The 24821-nt window shown below is 36.9% G+C and overlaps 1 protein-coding gene across 1 annotated transcript in view; it reads right to left on the reverse strand.

Annotated features, from left to right (window-relative positions):
- REL (REL proto-oncogene, NF-kB subunit) overlaps positions 1–24821 on the reverse strand; it is a 58790-nt gene that overhangs the window by 11187 nt on the left and 22782 nt on the right. Inside the window, exons 4-6 of the mRNA XM_058164862.1 lie at positions 14806–14897; positions 1820–1960; positions 159–263 (exon numbers count right to left, since the gene is read on the reverse strand). Of these exons, the coding sequence (XP_058020845.1) occupies positions 159–263; positions 1820–1960; positions 14806–14897 (338 nt within the window). The remainder of the gene's footprint in view (positions 1–158; positions 264–1819; positions 1961–14805; positions 14898–24821) is intronic.

Consider the following 24821-nt stretch of genomic DNA (forward strand, 5'->3'; position numbering starts at 1 on the left):
ATTCAATTTGGTGGATATTTGGCATTCAGTTTAATCACTTCCATTTTCCTGTGGAAGTGTACATGTATACATATAAAATTGGTTGCTTTTTCATATCTCATTCTCTGATATCTAAAGTTAAAGTTTATAGTGTACATGGTATTCCAGTTTCCAATCACCTTTCTGAACTTTGTCACACAAGAGGAAAATTTCATCTCCTCCTTTCGCTGTTCCACAGTTCTTGTTCACACGGCAGATTCTCAATTCAGCTGAATTGGGTGCACCTAAACAGAAAAAGGAATTAATGACTGGGGGAGAGAAAAATAAAGAATGGCTATTATGATTACATATGTCTAAAAATAGAACTGGGGGAGAGAAAGTTCTGCAAGCAGCTCTTTATCTGAAGATAAGCACAGAAAGCAATAGATACATTTCAAGCATCCACATAGCCCCCCTTTTCCCACCAGGATTTTACATGACATCATTATGCCTACCATCCCTGATGTTCCTCCTTGATAATGCTTGCTGTCTTTCTTTAGTTCTCAGCAAAAAATTTAATGGTTTTCTATTGTCATTTTGAATTCTGAATTAAGTACCCATTTTGTTGCTCAAAAATAGGACCATATCATAGCAAGAAAATATGCAGGGTAATTAATCTGTTGGGTAATTAATCAGGGGATTTATTTCTGAATATTGTCACGAAGGTGCTTACCCAAAGAAGTGATCCTCTTCCTTTCTGTTTGGGTGTTGGTCAGCATCTGCCACTACTACTTCCCCCCCAACATTTGCCTTCTCAAATAAGGCCAGATCTCAAAAAATGCCTCCCCATCTTTTTAAAAATCAATCTTTAGCTGTATAAAAGTTTAAAAATACATTCAATCCCTTTTTTTGTTGCCTACCCTGCACACTTGTTACACAAAAGCACAACAATCTATTAAAACATGTTCAAGAAAAGGAGTGGTTTTTATAAAACGATGAGGTATAGAGGTGTGGAACACACAAAGGGAAAAATAACAGTTTCTAATTATCCAAAAACATTGTCTGGCAATTTTAAGCACTTCACTGACTAAATTCTAGTCAATTTTGCTTTCTACCTAAGTTTCAAGTCTTTCAGTCATGCCACCAGTCTTTAAAATCATACCACCAACAGGGGAGGGGCAGAGGTGAATTATCAGAAAACTGAACTAGTGCAAGGTTGAAATAGCATCAAAGGAAACCAAGAATCCCATTTTTCTTCCTTAAGGCACCTTAATTTGTAACCATTTCCTGCCTCCATTGACATTGGAGGGAAGATAGCAGAGAAGCAAATTATGGTTTTTGCTGCTCTCTGAGCTTGGTTGTTTTCTTGAAGACTTTTCATTACCTAAACTAGGTAACATCATCAATGCAAGAAAACAACCAAGCTCAGACAGCAGCAAGGACCCTTCATTTCAACCCTGAGCTTTAAATATTCTCCTTTATTAGCAGAATGTTTTCTCCTAGCAGAAGAAGATTAGGCTTTAAATAAGAAATGGGGAAATGGCCATATGCTTCATAACTTCATATTCATTATATTTCATTAATACGATATAATATATCATAGGTCATATATATATGGAAATATAGCACAATTTGTCATTGTCTGAAAATATATTTCAGTTGGAGAATATACATTCAAATTGAATTCTCTGAATATCCAAAAATTACGCGTCTAGCAAAGATGCTTTCCGTTATCTTCAGTTCTCCTTTGGGGAGAAGAGAGATGAAGCAACTCCGCAGAGAACAACTGGGGCCAAAGAGCATGTAGGGAACACAGCAGAAGAAACTTGACATGAAACAAAGCCTGTTCTTAGATACTTACGGTTATCATAAATGGGGTTGGAGATGATTGGGGATATAGGTTGTGTGCAGTTGCCATGCTCATCAGAGATGAATGCTTGGAAACAGAGTCTCACCACATTGAGGTCATATTCTTCAACTGTCAACAGCTGTTCTTCAGAAACTATGAAAACAAAAACAAAATGATGGGATATTGTATTTAAATTGGGAGTAATAAGAAAATGGAAGAATGCTTATATCCCAGATTCTAAATGTTGGTTAAATGAAATTTCTAGCTTTTGAATCAGCTTTGTACCAAAGGAGAGGTGAAACTGGAAAATACAATTCTGTAGGGCTTAGATTTAATTATATTATCTTAATAAAATTGCTCGATGAATGAGATGGCAGTTTCTAATCTTATAAACAAACAAACATACTAAAATACTGGAATCTCTATATCTATATTTAACAACCTGTGTGTGTATGTTTATAGATCTATTTATTATCTGCCTGCCCTGCCCTGCCCTGCCCTGCCTGCCCTGTCCATCTATCCATCCCTCATCTATCTATCTATCTATCATCTATCTATCTATCTATCTATCTATCTATCTATCTATCTATCTATCTATCTATCTATCTATCTATCTATCATCTATTGATATATAATTTAAATTGTATATAATGTAAATACATAGTTTAATTTTACTTAGTTGCTTATAATAGTGTTGCTGTTTTGTTTCTCTCTCTCTCTTTCCTGCTGCAAGCTGCTGTTTTCTTGGGATCCCCCCCCCTTTCTCTCTCTCTGTAGTTTACTATAGGATTTTTAGGGTTTTTTCCCCCTTATCATCAAAACCTTTTTATGAAATGCTAGGTTCATAACTATATTTTATATTTTAATATAATAATATATAGCTATTAACTGAAAGCTATTTAGAAATTGCAATGTTTTTGAAATACCAGACTTAAAAATTATTGAAAAGAAAGGGGAAAAAATCTGAAGAGTTGACGTTACAATACCTGGAGGAGCAGAATAGAAAAGAAAGAACTGGAGAAAATCACAAAATAGAAAATAGAAGTAGAAGAACTGTGGCAAAAGAAAGCAAAGACAGTACTAATCGTAATAGACACCCTGGCTGCAATCCCAAAATATCTGAAGTATGAATACAATAGGCATTGACAAAATCCCCATCAGTCAATTGCAAAGACAGCTTTATTTGGAACAGATAAATCCTGTAACAATACATTTAAACAACAATATCTGTCTATCCCAGGTTCTTGGGAAGGATATGGACAAAAGGGGCAAATGCAGTCTAAACATCCGGCTGTGTGACCAACTATAGTAATAAAAGTAGGTTAAATCTATATAAAAGTCATATCCTATTAATTGTTAAATATACTGTAAACTGTAAAAAAAATCCAAAAATAACCAGCAGTGGCCATATAATGAACCCCTATTTCAGACGCCAGATATGCCATTGCAAGAAGGTGGGTCAAAATCCTAAATCTCATTCTCCCTTGGCAATTTTCTGAGATTGGTTTGAGATGATTGAAGTTGCAGTTGTTAGTCCAGTGTTGCAGAAAAAAGCACTATTAGACTTGGGTTATAATGTTAATCTGGTGGTAGGCTGGAAGCTTCTAATCCTCCGGTAGAGTTTAGCATTTCAGAATAGGGAAAGGGCAATTCACAATCATTTATTCTTCCTGGGAGTTCTCACTGTCCTCAAATTTTTCTTGCCATCTGTGGAATTAAGTTTCCAGCATCATATATAACCAATGTTCCCACTGATCTCCCAATTGCTATTTTGTTAGGGCAGCATGAATGAAATTTAAAATGGAAATGCCACCCACATTGTGGTGATAAACTGCAAATGTTACAGAAAAGTAAAATATTGCTTCCATCATAACTGTAGTCCTACTTACATACCACAAGGGATGTGACACTTCTCCCACTATGGCTTTTATACCTTATTTTATTTCTTTTTATTAGAGGAGGAGGAGGAAGAGGAAAAGTATAGTATACTACTGTGAATCGATAAGAATAGCTGAAAGAAAAAGTATATAGATTCCACTGTGCTGTAGCTACTGTGCAGTACCTTCTTTATCTTGGTTCTAATATGTTTATTTACATAATTGTTCTTTATACATACACATTCAAGAAATATGTTTTATTGTATTCTAAAACTAAATATTTGCCTAGTTCATGGTACACTTAGAGTTGCTTTTATATAATCAGCTCCTAGTACAATTAGCCAACCTTTTGTAGGATTTTTTTAAAAATGCAGTAAAAATAGCGAGAAACCAAAGATTTCTCACAAAAGATGGTAATATCTGAATCCAACCTAACAAACATGCATTTAAAATATTACTGTCATCCTATCCATGTTTCTTTGCAATAATACACAGTTTATGTCTGGGCATAATTATTAGGTAGGATTCTATGTGTACGTGTATTTGCATAGAAGTTTGTTATACAATATTATAGTATACGTAAGTTGTAATACACCTTCTGCACATGACGGAAATTTTTGCATTACATTCTTAATATGAGTTTTTTTTTAATCTGAGGCTCAAAAAGAGGAAGTGCATTGGTCTTGAGCTATTTTTAAAATCCATTTCCTATTACAAGAATAAAATAGAACACTGTAAATACTCATGTTTTCCTTTGCTACCATTCTGATAATATTGATAGGCTCTTAATATGAACAAACCGAGTAACCTTTAAAAGCATTAAGCTAGGTCAGTACTATTAATATATTTATGAAGACCCTGAATTTGAGATCACCTTCACCCCAAAGAAGAGTCAAGAACAAAATTATAAGCACAGGGAACAATTCAGTGCTCAGTGCCCAAATTCCCCATCTTGTCTATCTCTGATTGTCAACTCCAGTTCAAACCAGGCTTACAGATTCCCCCTCCCACCATGTCTCTAATAAATGTGTCCATGTGACATATATGAAAATTTATGTTTGTACTGTATATTATTCATTCATGTATTTATCTGTCTAGCTCAATATATAATGCCTTGTATATCAAGCTAGACAGATAAATACTCAATTTCTTAACAGTTTACAATAAAACAAATGGATACCAATCCACTAAAACAATGAATAATTATTTTTTTATTTATTTTATTTTTTTATTTATTTTGTCACACAGTATATATAAGCATAAGCATGAAATAACTATACAATATATAAGTATATATATAAGTATGAGTATGTTATAACTATATTAATTGGATATAACGAAAGGAAACAATAGGACAGGAACGGTAGGCATGCTTGTGCTCTTATGCACGCCCCTTAAAACCAACAGACAGAACAATTAATTAATACTTAAAGGCCAGTTTTAAAAATGTTTTCTAAATGGTAATAAAGATAGCGTGCCTCCCAACTCTGCAGGAAATAGATTTGTGTATATTACATATACTTGCTACAAGCCTTGCCCCCCCCCCCAAAGACCAGGCCAGGTTATAAATACATATTACTTCAATTAATCACCCATTACAAAATATCCCACCTGCATATATTAACTGTCCTTGCACTCAACACTAGGAGAGTTCCCAAGCCCAGAAACTTATAAATATATATACATTCCTGAGAGAATAATGGGGTAAGAAGAAAAGGGGAACTGCTCTGGAAAGAAAATGAAAAGGGAACAGGGGAACAACAAGGAGTGAGACTAAGAGAGGTGAATTGGCATTTGATAAGGAAGGAAAAATGATAAAAACTCCCTTGAGGTCCTACAAAAGGAGGCAGATTCTGTAGACAAACAGGCCACCCCAAGAAGAAGCTAATCTTCAAAGGCATCCAGAGTACCTTTGTGGTAATTTATATCTCACTTGTCCCACACTTTCTTTTATTGGTGAATGTAAAATGATCACCATCTCCATCTCTCTTCACAGGCAAGATATCACTGCTGTACATATCTGTAGAGCAAAGCCTGGGTGACAAGTCTGCCCATGAATTGGGAAAGAAAGATCAGAAAGCCACATCTGATCTTGCACATTATATTCCCCAGGGGCAACTACTGCACATTTCCTCCTTTTGAAAGGTGCTTCCTTTTTGAAGCAACTTTATAGGATGTTTTTCCAAAGGTCACAGTTCAACAGGTGTTTCCGGTGTTTCAGTTAACAGTTCTTAACCGCTAGACTGCACTATTTTATCAACCCTTTTCATGTTTATATCACCATGATCATCAACGTTGGTTGCTCTGGCCCATTGGAAGCAAGCCCAAGCATTAAGCAAATCTGAAGCGGACTTAAGAAGAAAGCATCAGTGGTACAAATTCTGCATAGCTCACCTCTGCATTTGTCATTACTGGCAATGAAATTTTGTTGGTTCTGGTACTATACAGTGATGCACATCTTAAGAAACATATTTTGTAAAAATTGGTATCGCAACTTTAGTTTATTTATCAATTTTATATAACCACCCATATCACAAAAAAGCAACTCTGGGAAGTGTATAACAACACTATAAAACAGCTAACTTATTAAAAAAACAATTATTATTGTAAAAAAATAAAGATCATAAGCCTAAAAGAGGACAACAGATGTTAATAACAACGTTAGTCCCCTGTATTTTTAGTACGTTATTACTTTTATCTCATTGTAATCTTATGATACAATACCTTACCCTGAGATAACTTTTTCTTTCTACTTTTATTAGCTTTCACAGGGTGTAATTAATTTGATGCCTGGAAAAGAGGGGAGGCACTTGCAATCTTGACCACAATGCAGAAGTCCACAGAAATTTGAGAGCCACAGAGACTGTGCTTGCAGCTTTGCCTTCTTTCAAGTAATTTTACTTGCAGAATTTAAGAAGGGTTTCAGAGAATGACTTCTGTTTGTAATTCTCCTGCACCTGTTTCCTTCAATAGAAAATATATAAAGGAAAATGAGAGGCAAACACTGAGGTGCAGTGGGCTAGTCCTCATCATCCAGTCCTAGGGAGAAAGCAATGGTAAACCACTTTCAAAAAATCATGCCAGGAAAACTGTAGGGACTTGTCCAGGCAGTTGCCAAGACTTAGCACTGATTCAAAGGCATAAACACATAAGACAAGGCAATAGCTCTGCATTGTCTTTTAGTCAAACACACTATGAGTAGGGTGAGCAGGCATTCCAGATTTGCAGGCAGTGGCTTGGTTTCAAGGAGGTGTTCTGGGCCCGTGGAATATGCCTTTAAACTAAAAAAATAATCTGGCTTTTAGTTATCTGAAAACAGACTAGGCAGAGACAGCAAAGCACAGGAAATAAGTTCCTCATTCACAGTTTCTTCAATCTGTGGCAACTGTTAAATAGGGCTACTGTATCTGGGCTGTACAGCACCACTAGAAGGCAGTCATATGGAATATTTTATTTTTATTTATTTATTTTTATTTATTTATTTATCACAACAGTATATATAAGCATAAGCATGAAATAACTATATAACATATAAGCATATATATGAGCATAAGTATGTAATAACTATATTAATTGGATATAATGAAAGGAAACAATAGGACAGGAACGGTAGGCACATTTGTGCTCTTATGCACACCCCTTACAGACCTCTTAGGAATGGGGTGAGGTCAATAGTAGACAGTTTTTGGTTAAAGCTTTGGGGATTTTGAGAAGAGACCACATATACTTGCTCTATGCTGTCATCGTTGCCCAAATGTTTGCAGTCTAAATATGGTGGCCTAAATCTATGTACTTGAGGAACAGCAGGCAGGAGCAGCAGTGTGGTAAACAATCATAGCTTTGTATCAGTTCATCAAACTCTCTTGGTAGAATTTGAGTTTTCTTTCATTAAGTTTGGGAGTGAAAATTGTAAACTGGAAGATGGGAATTGAGAGAAGATTGATATTTTTTAACTACTAGGTAATAGAAGGATTTATTGCTTATTACCCAGCCATTAACACAGTTTGACCTGGAAATCATTTCAAACACAAAATTAAACTACAATAAAGAACAGGAAGTTTCTGGTATTACTAAAAGCTGCTTCCTTTCGGCTTTATTATAGTTAGAGGATGGGTTTTCTGAAAATGAATTGGTCACTAGTGGATGACTTCGTTGGGATTTGATGGAGGTAGAACATCCTCTTGATCCTTTTAGATTTCTAGGCATTTGATATCACTGACCATGGTATCATGTTGGTTTGCCTATTAGAGTTGGGAATTGGTGGAACTATTTTCAGTGTTCAATTCCTACCTTACTAAGCAGTTCCATGCAATGGTAATAGGGGGAAAGAGATCAGTCTGGTGGCAACTCCCTTGTTGCCCCTTGAATTAGGGTTACTGAAAAGGCAGTGGCTCACTTGCTGACTGGCATGAATCTCTATGATCACAATATCTATTTTGCAGGTTCTTTATTGCAGATTTCTAGGTGCAGTTCAAAGTGTTAGTTCTGACTTATAGAACGTTGTGCAGCTTAGCACCAAAGTAGTTGCAGAATTTTTGTAAGATAAAGGTGGTATAAGCCAGAAAGGATTTTTTTTAATGGCATCCCCCCCCCCCCGCCCCCACAAGCCGGCTGGTGCTACACTGCTGATCCCGTCCTCAAATAAATCCAGTTTGACACACTTGCTCTAGAATAAGCTGGGTCAGGAAGCAACACTAATATCTTGATGATGGTCTTTTAGAAGCCAGTGAAGGTTGACCATTTCTGGAGGACATTTGGGGGTATCAATATGTTTCTGTACTGTTAGAGTTATTATAGCTTTTGACTTTATGAGAGTTTTTTTCCCCTGTTTAACATTATTCAGATTATTAGTTATCTGTTTATTTTTTCTTAGTGTGGATGTTTGATTGTTTTTTCCTTGGGCACTGAACTGTATCTTCTGTTATTGCAATCTTGTAAATTATATATCTCACTGCATTGTTATGGGAGAATCACTCTTCATCTGATTTCTCTGGTGAAACCTGTCCACTATGGTTGAACCTCTGGCATAGCTCTCATCTTCCTTGGAGCATATAAAGCCCACGATCTCATTACTATTTTATCTTTTATTTATTTCAACTCAAAACAATGGTCATACAGTACCTAATACTTCTGCCTCCTATTTTTCCCACCAGGTAGGTGGGTTGGACTAAGAGAGTGACTGGCCCAAAGCCACCTAACCAGTTTTCATGTCTAAGGTAGGACTAGAATGGGCGGTACCTTAACCAATACATCAAACTGGCTTAATTTAAAAAGTGTTAACTGCAAATTTTGTGAGTGTGCAGGGATGGAACTTAAATTCTTTTCCACAATCTGTTCTGTCTGCTGCTTTTGCTCTGCAAAGCAAAAAAAAGAATATTAAGGAGCCCTCCATGTGTTTACTTTCCTGTGCCAGACCATTTACGACACCCATTATCATACTTGTGCTTCCTGGTTGTCATGGTTCAAAATGAAAGAGACCTCATTTAATATTTTAAAGGTAAAGCAATTATTTACTCAAATAATTTCTACTCTGATTTTATTGCAATGGAAACTTCAACATAGTTTACAATAAAATCTATCAACTACCAACTAAAACCATGAACCGTTTTATCCATTGCAAATGGTGAGGGTTGTAAAGGAGAAAGCTCTTTGTGCAATAAATCCTCAGATGAATTAGTAGCCAGTGTTAATTGCAATGACAGCTGCTGCCTATTATAATTGGTGTGATGCTGTGTATGATGCTGAAACTACAGCACCACGGCAAGCGGAACTAGCTATTTCTCCCGACTTCCTCTTTTGAAAGAAAGGCCACTGAAGCAAAAATCAGTACAGTTACACAGCAATTAACTCCACTGAGAAATACCACTGAGAAATATAGCATTCTGAACTCATAATGGTCTACGAGGATACATTGTTGTCATCATTTGCAGAGAAGCATGACTTCTATTGCTCTTTATAATCAATGATTCTTACTTTCCAGCTAGGTACACTAGTTCTACAACATGAAATCTGGCCTCAGAAATGTCAGGGGTACCAGCTATTCGGGCTTCAAAATGACGCTTATTGGCAAGACAAGTTTCCTTCATTTTTCTTAATCAGTTTTTCCTTATAGAACAATCAAAATAGGTTACATGCAAAGGTACACTGAAGCAGACAACTTCAATTTTTGTTTTATTTTAAAACAAGCCAAAGGCCATTTAATTTCTTCATCAAATGCTCCATATTATTATTTGGATCTTGCCAAAAATATATATATAACCATGTAATCTGCCAAAGCTCTGTTATAAGTCTCTTTTTTAATGTTTACACTCCTAACTTTTTCATCTTGGCTAATGTCTCTACTCAAACCACTAAAATTTAAATAAACAACAGTAGCAACAAAGGGCAACCTTGCCTTGTGCCTTTCTGAATTTCACATAGTATGGTCAATTCACTATTAATACATGCCTGTTGGAGTGTATAGATCACTCTAATACTTTGAATAAATTGCTATCCAAAGTCCTTTTCTTCCAGGAGTCCAAACAAAGAGACCCAATGTAAATTGTCAAACCTTTTTCCGCATCTAAAAATATTAAGGTTCTCTGAGTCTCAATATGATGTTGCAAATATTCAATTATATTCAAAACAGTTCTAACATTATCTTTTAATTGTCTTTTCGGGTAAAAAGCTAGCTTGGTCTTCATGTATAAAATTCTGCAGAATTTTTTTCTGTTTGTTCTCTGAGTACATTTTAGAAACCATAATTAAGACTCTGAAAAGTGGAAAATGACTGATTTTCCAAAAATTTCTCAAATTTATTGCTCCAACATACATTTGAATAGAACAGAATAAAACAGAACAGAATAGAATAGAAACTTTATTGTCACTTTAAATATACACTAATCAGCATATATTAAAATGAAATTTTGTTGCATTCCGCTCTCAAAAGATAACCATTAGGCATATAGACACACACACACACACACACACACACACACACACACACACACACACACACACACTGCATAATTACCTCTAAGTAACAGTTTAGAATATTTTGTGTTAAAAAGATGCAAAACTCTATATTTAAATTCTTAACTACTATTTCTGAACTAAGAGGATTTGCCCGGCTACTAGCAATTAGAAAAGACAACTTAGCAGCAGAGCAGAGCATACAGGAGATACCTGACAGAAGAGGCACAATGCTAATTCTGAAGTTATCAAGGGCCCCCCAACAGTGATCTCTCCCCTTGGGATTCATGCTTATCATGGGACTGAACTCACCACACACTATCACAGTCTTTCCCAGCTAGGCACCTTCCAGATGTTGTCTGGAGCAGGAGTCTCCAACCTTGGCAACTTTAAGACTTGTGGACTTCAACTCCCAGAGTTCCTCAGTCAGCAAAGCAAAGCAAAGCAAAGCTGAGGAACTCTGGGAGTTGAAGTCCACAAGTCTTAAAGTTGCCAAGGTTGGAGACCCCTGGTCTAGAGGATTCCCAAGCAGACTGAAAGCTGATCTAAAGCCAATTTTGGGAAGAGGCAAACAGTGGAAAAATAGCAACCTTCTCTGTGTAGGTTAGTTCTACTGCATTACATAATATTTTAAGTTGTAAAACCATTTCTACAATATTAGAGATTCTGAATGAGACCTTTTGACTAAAATATAAAAAACATTAAAATGCTTACATTGTAATAAAAATAAGAAAGTTCATGATCTTTGTGATAATGTCAGACTTGAAAAGTGACTAAGTGACTATCTCATGATCCTACCTTTCTTAGCTCCATGACCACAAGTGAGGAAACACCACCTACTTTCAATTCGCTCTATGTTCACACATGGTCAGAAATATGAGCCCCTATTTTTCTATGTCACCCACTCAATTACCGCCCAAAACACCAATCACATTTCCTCATCTACTTACATACCATGCTGTGACTCACAAATAAACAGTTACCTATACACAAAGTCCTCCTCATTTGGATCCAGACTCCTATCTCTTTGCTGTCCTGCTATCTTTGCATTCATTTACAAAACAAATATAGATTAGAAATCATGTTGCAAACTACAAAGGTCAAATCAATGGCAAAAGCCGTAATAGAACAAATTGTCAGAACCATGACAGACATTTAAATCTGCCTAAACTAGCAGTGAAGTCCTACAGAGGCCAACCTAGCCATGATCTCTCAGCATACACAAACAAGAATAACTCAACATGAGGAAAAGATTCTCTCATCAAAACTCTGAAAGCATTCATTCACTTTCCCACGTGCTCCCAAAGATAAATCTAGAAAAATGCTGCATGTCTAGCACAGACTTTTGAGAATGCTTCTGATACGGTATCTGCTGCCTGTTTTCCAAGGGCTGCTAGCATTCTGGAGTGTGGCTTGGATTATTTTAGTGTATTTTTCTTGTCTCCTTTTCTTCCTGTCCTATATTGCTCTGTAATTCTGGGCACTTTTGGTTGGGGACAATCCTTTCCTTTGCTATGGCTTTTTTTTTTCATTACTTTGTTTTTCTTGCAATGGTTTGAATATGTGAAATAAGAGTGGGTCTGGTACAGGTTTTGTTCTGGACTATATGCCTTCCTAAAGTTGCTCAATAATAAAATGTGGAAAAATGACTAGAATTTAGTCATTTAAAATTATGGTTAGAGAGGTTTAGCTTGATACAGCCCCTTTTATTTGGACTAACAGATTGCCTAGTTAGAAAAATGACATAAGAAGCAGGACCTTGCCTTCCTTCTCCTATTTGGCAATACTTTTTTTGCCTTGAATATTATTATTATTTGGACTGAGGACTTGGTTTGCTATTTTTTGTTCTCTTTTTGATATTGGTTCAGGACAGGGTATTTCCCCAAATCTAGGTGCTTTGCATTATTTTTTCAACTTTTCAACTAAATGTTTTGCCTATTTTTTCCCAGTTTCCTTAATTCTTTAAGATTGTGCTATTTCTGGTATGCTTGCTTTGTTCAGAATTCTACTCATTTATCTTATTATGCTTTTAAGCATCACTCCTTTTCATTTTGTTGCCCAGTAATGCGTATAAATGCAACTAAAATCTAACAATTAAGCCAAATTCCTTTGTAATTTTCTTTCTTTGATACTGTATAGAATCAAGATTAAAGATATACTGGCTAGTTTTAGGTTTAACTAGTGCAGGGTCTATAAGAGGAAACTTATATTCATTTAAAAAATGTATATGGCACTCCTTGAAGAAAAAGATTTATGTAGAATTCTTGAAGCCTTACTTAATCTAATCTTATAATTCTTATTAATTAAAATCCCAGATAGATGCATTCATCCTTACTAACCATAACTATTCAGTGTTCTAATATTCTGAGCTGATTTATTAAATTTCATTTCTGTGTGCTTATAGAGAGAGGCTATACACAGCTTTGTCATTCTCTGCAGGCTTTGCTTGAAGAATCAGTTTTTCTAGTTTCCAGAAATAAAAGATCTGATAAAATATATAAGCTAAGAAAAGTATCATAAAACTATGAACAGTACCAGATGAAATCACTCAGCTCTAGGCCAAGATCACAATATGGATAGGGTGAGCTAGTCTGTGCTTGCATCTCAAGATAATTTTATTTGCCGCTTAGCCAGAGCCTGATGGCACCCAATTTGTGCCCACAAATCATACTGAGCTTAGATGCAATGTTGCTTTAAAAAATGTTGTGGTTTTAATAGTAGTACTGCTGAATTATCTCTAGCCTCAAATGCTACATCCCTTTGCCAATGATATGAAACAATGCTTCAGCCCATCAAAAGTGAGTGTTTCTTTCTCGTGACCACAGCTTCCCCATGACGTATCAGTTTCAGTGGAACAACTGAACTGTGGGAGGATTACAGTGTGTGACAGAGGCATCATTTTCATATGAACTTGAAGTTATTCAATGGCTTTCTAATATGGTTAAATAAAGATAGAACCGATCAGATATTAAAGTACTGTATTAAACTTTGACCTTTAAACCATATGCCCGGACCACACACATACATTACTCTTTTCGTCCTTGATTTTGCTGTTCAGGGGTGCACAGGTGGGTGGCAAGGCACTCGGTGAGCACAGAGGAGCAGGGGAATCTGTGCTCACAGATAAGGATCTGTGGTGGCCAGTGAGGCATGACGCCAGCACAGGCTGGCTGACAAGGCATGGGCTGAGTGCAGTGAGACTGAGGGAAATGTAAGATGGTGTGTGAGTGGTTGTGAGGTCCAGGCCGAGTGCAGCAGGGCTGGGGGAGTGTGTGTGAGGTCAACAAGTGGCTGTTGAGGCATGGTGGGTCTGGCTACTGTCACGCATAAGAGTGCAAAAAAACCCAGAGCTGCAATGCAGCAAGAAGACCCAAAGCCATGCTGTCTCCCCACATGTACCAGGATGGTAAGCTCAGCAGAGGGAAAGCAGACAAGGACAATGAAGGTCATATTGGGGGAGGAGGGGTGTGCAGGGTTGATAGTTGTAAATGCAGACTGGATTGAATTTTTATTACATTACCACAAAGATGCTGCAATAGTTGTAAGTTCAAGGATTGGTTCCAAGTCCATTTTTTTCTATTATTCTATTGTAACTTTAAACATTGAACAAATGGATGTTAAGAGAGAATTACCTACATATTATTAGATTCTTAGAGAACTGACTTGCTGTAAGGATTTATATTTTCAGACGGTGAGTTGCATGGTTCACAAACACTTATTAGTGTAGCAATAGGTAAAAATAAAATCTATTCCCCCTGGTTCATTAGTTGAGTTACATGTGGCCAATAATGTAAATCATTCTGACTTTAATTATAGTGTACATTTTATGGGTAGATTTAAATACTTTGCTGAGTAAAATTGCTTTGCATCTGGTCTCCTCACAGTTCAGATGTTTCTTCTTTTATTCCCACGCTACTCTTTGGATGAATTTAGAATTCATAAAGACAAAAACTAACCCAACAATTGCTAAAGGAAAGCCTCCAGTAACAAGCTGTAACAGTCAATGATGTGGATTCACATGTACATCCATTCCAGGTAGCTGCTCTATTTTGCTGTTTTAACATGGTTTGATATACATTAAGGGAATCAATATTTCAAAAATGTTTGAAAAGCAAATGATGAGGGAGTCTCAACAGTCATTAATGTAATTAATAATCAGTGGTTACTTACCATTGAATGGATTGATCTTCTTAACAATTCGTGAAATAATGGATTCCTTGAGTTCTCTCTTTTTCACACACTGAATACCCAGGTTCTGAAAACTATAGCAAATACATTTGAGAGTTAGATACTTAAAATAAAAATAACAATGATACAACTATAGTATCTCTACCATATTGGTAGCAAAATGAATCATGGAATTTTAATTCTGACGAATACTTTACATTAAGATTTGATGAGATTCTGCATAAGACTAAAATAGATGCCATCATAGTAATTTGCCTGTTATTACCCACTTTAAAACATATAACTTGCCACATGAAAAGAGACACATAATTTCTCTTTTTAAAATAAGCAACAAAGAACAAGAACAGAAGCAGCCATAACAAGAGCTATATTAGGTAAAGGTAAGGTAAAGGTTCCCCTCGCACATACGTGCTAGTTGTTGCCGACTGTAGGGGGCGGTGCTCATCTCCGTTTCAAAGCCGAAGAGCCAGCGCTGTCTGAAGACATCTCTGTGGTCATGTGGCTGGCATGACTCAACGCCAAAGGCGCACAGAACGCTGTTACCTTCCCACCAAAGGTGGTCCCTATTTTTTCTACTTGCATTTTTACGTGCTTTCGAAACTGCTAGGTTGGCAGAAGCTGGGACAAGTAATGGGAGCTCACCCCATTACACGGCAGCACTAGGGATTCGAACTGCCGAGCTGCCGACCTTTCGATCGACAAGCTCAACGTCCTAGCCCCTGAGCCACCGCGTCCCCTTAAGAGCTATATTAAATTACATCAAAGGCCAATCTAGTTAGGGATAGAAAAGTAATAATCTGTTTGTGATAAAAATCAGCAAAAGCCCTCAAAAAGCATTTGAGATTAGAGTGTCTCACTCTATTTATTTATATAGCCATCCATCACACAAGGAGTGATTCTAGGCAGTCTGTACTTAAGATATAAAATAATAATCATATAAAACATAGTCGTATTAAATGCACACTCAGAAAGACACACATGCAATTCAATCACCAAGGGAACTACCTCAAAATCTCACCAGTCCCCTGAGACCCCCATATCTTGAGGAACTTCTGGAATATAAGGAAGGAAGGACCTGACTTCTGGGGAGGGGGGAGGAGGGTTGGAATGGGGAGAATGTTCCATTCAGCAGATACCATGGAGACACACCTCCTTGGGCTTCCTTAACAGATGGGACCCAAAGCATGCTTTGGATCAGATGGGGCAACATATTAATCAGGAAGAGATGGTCCCTCAGATAACCCAGCCTCAAGGCATGAATGGTTTTAAAGATGAAACTCAGCAACCACAAATTAGCCTGATTCTCTGGAAGCATCAGATGGGCTGCTAAGAGGAACACGCTCAGGTGTGTTGCATAAAATCATCCAATACCCATGTCCCCTTATGTGAACATCGGATACTAATCCCCATCAGTTCTAGAAAGAAAGACTTGAGGAATAAGATGAAATTGGCATTTGGCAGCATATGTGTGTGGCTCAGGCTGTAAGAAGCCTGTTATTAAAACAGAGCTGCCTGCAATTACTGCAGGTTCTAGTCCCACCAAGTCCAAGGTTGACTCAGCCTTCCATCTTTTATAAGGTAGGTAAAATGAGGACCCAGATTGTTGGGGGGGCAATAAGTTGACTTTGTAAATATACAAATAGAATGAGACTATTGCCTTACACACTGTAAGCCGCCCTGAGTCTTCGGAGAAGGGCGGGATATAAATGTAAACAAAACAAACAAACAAACAAATATCATCTACTTAATGAAAAGGCATGCTTTGCTTCTTCTTTCCACTGTGTTTTGTTCAAAACCCAAATAATGACTTGTAGATATTATAGGTAGTTCTTGTTTAGTGATCACAATCAGGACTGACAGTTTGGTTGATAAGTGAAATTGTGACTGTGCTTATGATCTTATTTCATTTATTTATTTATTTTTGCTTTACAGACCTGTGAAGGTCATAAATGTGAGGATTGGTTGTAAAGTTACTTTTTCATCACCATTATAACTGCGAATGGTAATTAAGAAGACAGTTACTAAAACAAGGACTACCTATAATTTCTTTTGCTGCTTAGGATAGTAAAGGCTGAATTACCACTGCCATCATTTCAAATTATTTGTATTTTCTGTCAATTTTCATTCTGAAAATGAAAATTGTAATTTCCACCATTCTAAGTGGAAGAAAGCACAAAAGTAGTAGTACACTGCAAATATCTTATTCAATTTCTGAAAGCAGTAAGTGAGGGGAAACAGATTTTTCCCATTCAATAAAGCATCTGCTTCACCAATTCCAGGACCACCCCTTCTACAATATTATACAGAAGGTAAAAGACAAGTTGCTGACGGGAATGTGAAACATATCTGAATTATAATGCAGCAACTGAATGGGTTTGGGCATTTCCACAACTTAGTTTCTTGGGTGGAGTTATTTTACCTCATTACCTCATACTGTCAGTTCTTTGGGCAGTGCTGGCCTAAAGTTATGACCATCATATGACCCACATCTTCATGTGATCACAATTTGGTGCTTAGCAACTAGCTCACATTTATAATAGGTGTAGTGTCTTGCAGCCATGTGAACATAATTTTTGACCAATACTGAAAAATGCAGATTAGGAATACAAGTCAAAATAAGCAAGAAAATGAGAAGAGTACACCGTTCTAGGTGAGTTCAAAACACCAGGACCAGATGGTTTACACCAGATGTGATCTACAAAAATTGAACCATATTTTTCAAGCATTCTGGAGCATTGGAGAACTACCAGATGGCTGGAAAAGGGCTGGTGTAGTTTCAATCTAAAAAAAAAAAAGGGGGGGGGGGAAGGATCCAGGAAACTACAGACCTATCAGCCTGATATTAATACCTGGGAAGATTCTGGAAAAGATAATCAAGCAACAAATCTGTGAACACCTAATGGCAAACAAAGTCATAACCAGAAGGCAACATGGGTTTGTCAAAAATAGATCATGCCAGACAAATCTTATTGCAATCTTTGACAAGGTGACAAAATTAGCAGACCAGAGAAATGCTGTGGATATAATTTACTTTGGCTTTAGTAAGGCATTTGATAAAGTATACCACAACCTACTACTTGATAAGGGAGAAAAATGTGGGTTAGACAGCATCACCACCAGATGGATTTATAATTGACTGACCAACTGCACTAAATGTGTAATTGTTAATGAAATTTATTTTAAATTAATAAATTTAATTTATTTATAAATTTATTTATTTATAAGTTAATGAAACTTATATTAAATTAATATAAGGGGTGTGCATAAGTGCACAAAAGTGCCTACGGTTCCTGTCCTATTGTTTCCTTTCATTGTATGTGCTTGTATATAATGTTGTGATAAAATAAATTTTAAAAAAATTGCATCTACATGGAGGGAAGTATGCACTGGGGTACCCCAAAGCTCTGTCTTAGGTACAGTACTCTTCAATATCTCCATCAATGATTTTGTCAAGGGGATAGAACTTATCAAATTTGCAGACAACACCAAGCTGGCAGGAATAGCAAACAGTCTAAAACAGTGATGGTGGACCTTTTTGGCACCGAGTGCCCAAACCGGAACGCGCATGCATGTCTGTGCACATGCGCATGTCGGAGCATTGGAAACCTGAAGACCAGCTGGCCGGTGCTCACATGCCTGTTTTTTGGCTGTTTTGGGGGCCATTTTCTGGCCATTTTTCAGGCTGTTTTTAGGCCAAAAATGGCCTAAGAACAGCCTGAAAAACAGCCTGAAAACAGCCCCCAAAAGGCACAGAAACGGCCTGGCTTTTAGCCATTTCCAGGGCGTTTTCCAGCACTCCAGCGCCTGTGAAGACCAGCTGGCCGGAAGAACACATGCCCACAGAGATGGCTCTGTGTGCCACCTCTGGCACCTGTGCCATAGGTTCGCCATCATAGCTCTAAAATTTAGGCTCAAGATATAGGAGGATCTTGACAGATTTGGATACTGGGCCCATCTAATGAAATGAAATTCAATGGAAGGAAAACTAAGGGTCTACATTTAGGCAAGAAAAACCAAATGCCCAGGTATATATATATACCTATATACCTATTCTATAGGTATATAGAATGTATATAGAATGTGTGCTATAGTTGTCAAAAACGTCAACACAACCCTAGGCTGCATTAACCAAGGGATATAATTAAGATCATGTGAAATATTAGTACCATTGTATAATGCCCTGGTAACACCACACTTGGAATAGTTCATCCAGTTTTGGTCACCACAATACAAAGAACATATTGAGGCTCTAGAAAGAGTGCAGAGATGAATTACAAAGATGCTTGGGAGACTGGAGGCTAAAATATATGAAGAATGATTGCAGGAATTGGATATGTCTAGTTTAATGAAAAGAAGGACTAGGGATGACATGATAGCAGTGTTCCAATATCTAAGGGACTGCCACAAAAAAGAGGGGGTCAATCTATTCTCCAAAACACCTGAAGGCAGAACAAGAAGCAATGGGTGGAAATTAATCAAGGAGAGAAGCAACCTAGAACTCACAAGAAATTTCCTGACAGGTAGAACAATTAATTAGTGGAACGACTTGCCTGCAGAAGTTGTGGATGCCCAACAATGGAGATTTTTAAGACAACCATTTGTCTGAAATAGTATATGGTTTCTGTTGAGCAGGATGTTGGACTAGAAGAGGGGTGTCAAACATGCTGCTCGCAGGCCAGATATGACCTGTGCAGGCCACACCCACCCCAGCCCCACAAGGGCAAAACCAATCCGATATGGCCCATGATGCCATCAGGGTGGACATCCCTGGACTAGAAGATCTCCAAGGTCCTTTTCAACTCTGTCATTCTGTTAACCTAGGAAGCCAGATTTGCTTAATAACCACATAATCCACTTAATGGTCATATGATTTGCTTAACAATCACAATAAAAATAGTTGTAAAATTTGTCCAGTCATGTTTAGCAACTGCACTGCTTAGCAACTGAAATTCTGTTCCCAGTTGTTGTAGGTTGAGAACTGCCTATAGAACTGGTCTGAACATCATAGAAATTTTAATTCAACAGGAGTAATGGGTCCCAGATGTTTTATGTATTATATAAATTAGCAGATTTTATTAGCAGATTTTAGGTTGTGGTATAATGCACCATTTGGGCTAACCTGAGAATGCAAACAGACAGAAAAATATAATGAGTTTTAGTAATATATAGATTTCATACTGAAAAAAAAAACTTTTTTAGATCCTTGAGGAAGATTAATAGGTAATTTAAGTAGAATTGGATACTGGTTTGAAACTAGAGATGCGAAGTATTTAAAGACTAAGTAAAGATTTAATTAGCATGTGTACTTGATTCAATTAATTGACCAATTAAATATTAAATACATATTGTCATCACCTGAAAATACTTTCAAGCACCACAAAATACATATTTTACCAATATCAAAAAACAAACAAACAAATGGATAATCTAATAAATTAACCTAGATTTCTCACTTGAGACACAATATCCAGAGTCAAATCATCCTATTTGCAGTACATAATACAAAGATGTAGCTCTTTGAATAAATTAAAATGTTGGAAAAGGTGAAAGGAAACAGAAGAAAAGGGCAAGCAACTGTAATATGGGTGGCCTCAATTTCAGTCCTAACAGTGGAAAACTTTAAGGAACAGATTGGGATCAGATCCTTCTGGAGAAAATCTATGTGGTCAGTAAAATTCAATACTGACTTTATGGGACATACTCAATCAAAACCTTACTAGGCAAGAATTACTGTATTGTAGCTGTTTGCTGCAATGAGGCAAAATTGCTGGGAGGCAGAGACAGAGTTCTTTTTCTTGTTTTCGTCACCAAAAAAAGTAGGTGCATCTTATAGTCCGGAGCGTCTTATACTCTGAAAAATACGGTAACCTATTCAGAGGCAATACTATCTTTCACATTTCCTTTTTCTATCTTAATAACATTGCAGAACCACCCTTCAATTACACACTTAAATATTTAAATTGTTCTTCAGTTAGATGATTCATCTTCTGATTAAAGAGAAAGAGGGTACAATATTATACATATTTGCCTGAGAGTAAATTCCAGGAACATTACTGAGTGTACACAGGTAGAAGTAAAGTTTGGTAAAATTTACCAAAAGCCAGAGACCGAATCCAATATCCCATTGTCTGAAAATGCAGTGAGCAAAATAGGTGCTTAATAGATATAGTATGAAGAGAATTGCATCATAAAGTTCTTCAATCCCTAAGAGCTGTATTTCATGCATATTTGCTTAGGAGGAAGTCCTCCAGAGTTTGGTGGAACATTTTTTCTAAAATAAGCATGCACAGGATTGCAGTTCTGGATTTTAGATACCTCTCCTCATTTTCAGAAGAAAAAGGAATATTATCATAGTAGGTCTAGAGAGATATGATATTGTATATATTCCCACAGAGGGAAGTATCTAAGTTTCTAACGAAGGGTGTAGCTGTTCATTTACCATCAGGTAAAAAGAAAAACAAACCCCACCAAGAATTAGTTCAAATTTGTTTTTTATGACAGAGGGGGAGGAGTGATTCTGAATCATGCAGTTATGAGAAAAAATTACTACGGCCAGGCTACTTGTCTGGTGAGATTCTGAATACTAGCAACAATAGCATCAGCTTCCTAATTTGCATGCAGTGGTATCAGATCACAAGGCAGCGTTAAGGGACTCTCCCCACCTACTCCAGCAACCTGATTCTTTCCCACATGGAAAACCCATGACATCACTCCAGCACAGGGAAGATGCAAAATAGGAATTAATACCAGATAATTGCTATATGAGAAATCAGAACAGATTACAGAAGTGCCAAAATCTTGTACACCAGCTATCCAAGTGCTGTTATTCCTGAGGAATTGCCATATTACCTGGAGATACAGCAAAAGAAGCCTCTTAAAGCAGGGGTCTCCAACCTTGGCAACTTTAAGACTTTTTTTTTTCCACAACAGTATACACAAGCATCAACATAAAACAACAACACATCATATAAGCATATATATAAGCAAAAGTATGCAATAACTATATTAATTTGATATAATGAAAGGAAACAATAGGACAGGAACGGTAGGCACTTTTGTACTCTTATGCACGCCCCTTATAGTCCTTTTAGGAATGGGGTGAGGTCAATAGTAGACAGTTTTTGGTTGAAGTTTTTGGGATTTTGAGAAGAGACCTACAGACTGAGGAACTCTGGGAGTTGAAGCCTACAAGTCTTAAAGTTGTCAAAGTTGGAGACCCCTGTTTTAGAGCAAATGATTTATAAATCTCTGACTGATTAATCTATCAGAAGAGACAATCCCACAATAGACAAATATGCAACATTTCCCAAATTCCAAATCTACATTTGTAAACTCAGAAACAAATCCAAGGTTTTTTATTTATTTATTTATTTGTTGAACATGTGTAAGATAACAGAAATGAATATAAACATGATTATGAATTTGGGAAATAGATACAAATAAATGGGGACAGTAGGACAGGGACGATAGGTATGTTGGTGCGCTTATGCATGCCCCTTACAGACCTGTTAGGAATGGGGGGAGGTCAACAGTAGACAGTCTAAAGTTAAAGTTATGGGGATTTGGGGTCAGTTAGGTAGTGCATTCCAGGCATTGACATTGTTGCTGAAGTCATATTTTCTACAATCGTGTTTGGAGTGGTTTACCTTAAGTTTGTATCTATTGTGTGCTTGTGTATTATTACGGTTGAAGCTCAAGTAGTCATTTGCAGGTAGGACGTTGTAGCAGATAATTTTGTGTACAATGCTTAGGTCAGACCGAAGGCAGTGTAGTTCTAAGTTGTCTAAGCCCAAAATATCAAGCCTGGTGGCATAAGGTATTCTGTTATGAGCAGAATACCTTATCACACTTCAACTCTAGGAGTGTGATTTCAGTTGTGCCTTAGTGTTCCACAAGTTTCCACACTATAGAAATCATTTCATCCCATGTAAATTTGTACACAAAGAAAAAAAGTAAAAACCACTAGTGATGTTTGTGATATCTCTCAGCAAAACTTTTTATGAATAACACACTTGAGTAAACATTTAAAACAGCAGTCATTGGCAATGAAGTCATCTGTGATACTACTTGCAAGTGAAAAATTCCCAATCTCAGTTAAATCTTTCAGTTCAACCAGCTTTTCTTTTAAATGACAGAAATTTCACAGTATAATTTCTCTCTGAACTATTTTGCGTTGAATAATGTTGATTTTCAGAAAGCAGCTGAATGAGGAAGAAGGCTATTCCACAGAAACCATGAAAGTAATAAATCTTCGGCAAGGAGGGACCTGATAAATCAGAAAAAGGTTGGGAACACTGGGCCACCACATATGCAGTTAAGTCTTCAAATGCAGTTCAATTACATCTGAAAATCATGCAGGAGTGTAAGGATGTCCTTGGGGGCCTTTATGTGATCTTTGAAAAGACATGGATGAGATACATAGTGCCAAAGACTAGAGAAAGAAAAAAATATTAGAAAAAAGAAGAAACTAGAGACAGGTTATTTTCATATTAATAGCATTAGCAATGGCACCTAGACTTATATTCTGCTTCACAATGCTTTATAGCCTGTTCTAAGCGGTTTACAGAGTCAGCATATTGGCCCCAACAATTTGGGTCCTCATTTTACCAACCTAGAAAGGATGGAAGGCTGAGTCAATCTTGAGCCTGGTGAGAATTGAATTGCTGAACTGCTGGCAGCCGGCAGTCAACAGAAGAAGCCTACAGTGCTGCATTCTAACCACTGTACCACTAAGCCTCATTCTTGGCAAAACCCTGGAAATAGAATAGAATAGAATAGATTTTTTTTTTATTGGCCAAGTGTGATTGGACACACAAGGAATTTGTCTTGGTGCTGATTTCTTTTTCTTGATAGAAGACCACAGGAATATGGTGAACATAATGTACTTCAAACTTAGCTTCAGCAAAACATTTGATAAACTCCTCCATTCAATTTTGGTAGAGGATATAGTAAAATTAGAACTGGATTACCCTAACATTAACCGAATAAAAATCTGGTTGACCAATGATATCTAATAAATGTCTGTCAATGATTCTGCATCAAGATCGAAGGCAGTAATAACACTAGACCACTGGGCTGCATTCTACACAGAAGACCCTGCATTGTTCATATTTATGTGCCAGTGCCTTGGATGAGGGATTTAAAAACACAGTTATCAAGTTTGCAGACAGTACAAAGGCAGGTGGAAAAGTTAACACCTTAGAAAAAATATTAATATTCAGGAGGATCATGATGAGTTGAAAAACTGAGTAGAAACCAACAAGCTGAATTTCAACAGGGAAGAATAACAAAGTCCTTCATTTGGATAAGAAAATCTAAGATATGAGTAGACAATCTTACAGAGCAACTATATATGACAGAAAGTTCTGAGCATCTTGGTGGATCACAAGCAGGATATTGAACAGTGTGATCCACCTGCGAAAAAGTGAATGCAATTCAAGATATCAACAGAAATACAAAGGTTAGGATGAAGAGGAGTCATTAATTCTAATTAACATTGGTCAGACCAACCTACAATATTTTATCCAGCATCCAGCTTGACAACTTTATGAAGGGCACTAGCAAACTGGAGCATGTCCAAAGGATACCAACCAAGATACCGTAATAACAGGCCTAGAGTTAAAAAAAAAACTGATGAGGAATAGTTGGAGGCATTGAATGTTGAACCTGAAGAAGAGAAGACCATGGGGAGATATGACAGCTGTTTTTAAGTATTTGAAAGGCTGCCAAACAGAAGACAAGAAACAGTGAGTTTAAATGAGAAGGAAGCAGATTTCATTTGGGCATTAGAATAATTTTCTAATAAGAAACTGTTCAGCACTGGAGCATGTTGCCTCAGAAGACAGTAGAATTGCCTTTTCTATAAGTATTTACGCATGGATAGCCATGAAGTAGAAACGATGTAGTAGTGGATTACAGTACTGGCCAGGGTTTAGTCTCCTGGCCAGTACTTATCTCCAAGGTCCCTTCTAATCCTTCTATCTATTATTAGTCCTTCA

The sequence above is a fragment of the Ahaetulla prasina genome, chromosome 1, assembly GCF_028640845.1.
Source record: "Ahaetulla prasina isolate Xishuangbanna chromosome 1, ASM2864084v1, whole genome shotgun sequence".
Lineage (NCBI taxonomy): Eukaryota > Metazoa > Chordata > Lepidosauria > Squamata > Colubridae > Ahaetulla > Ahaetulla prasina.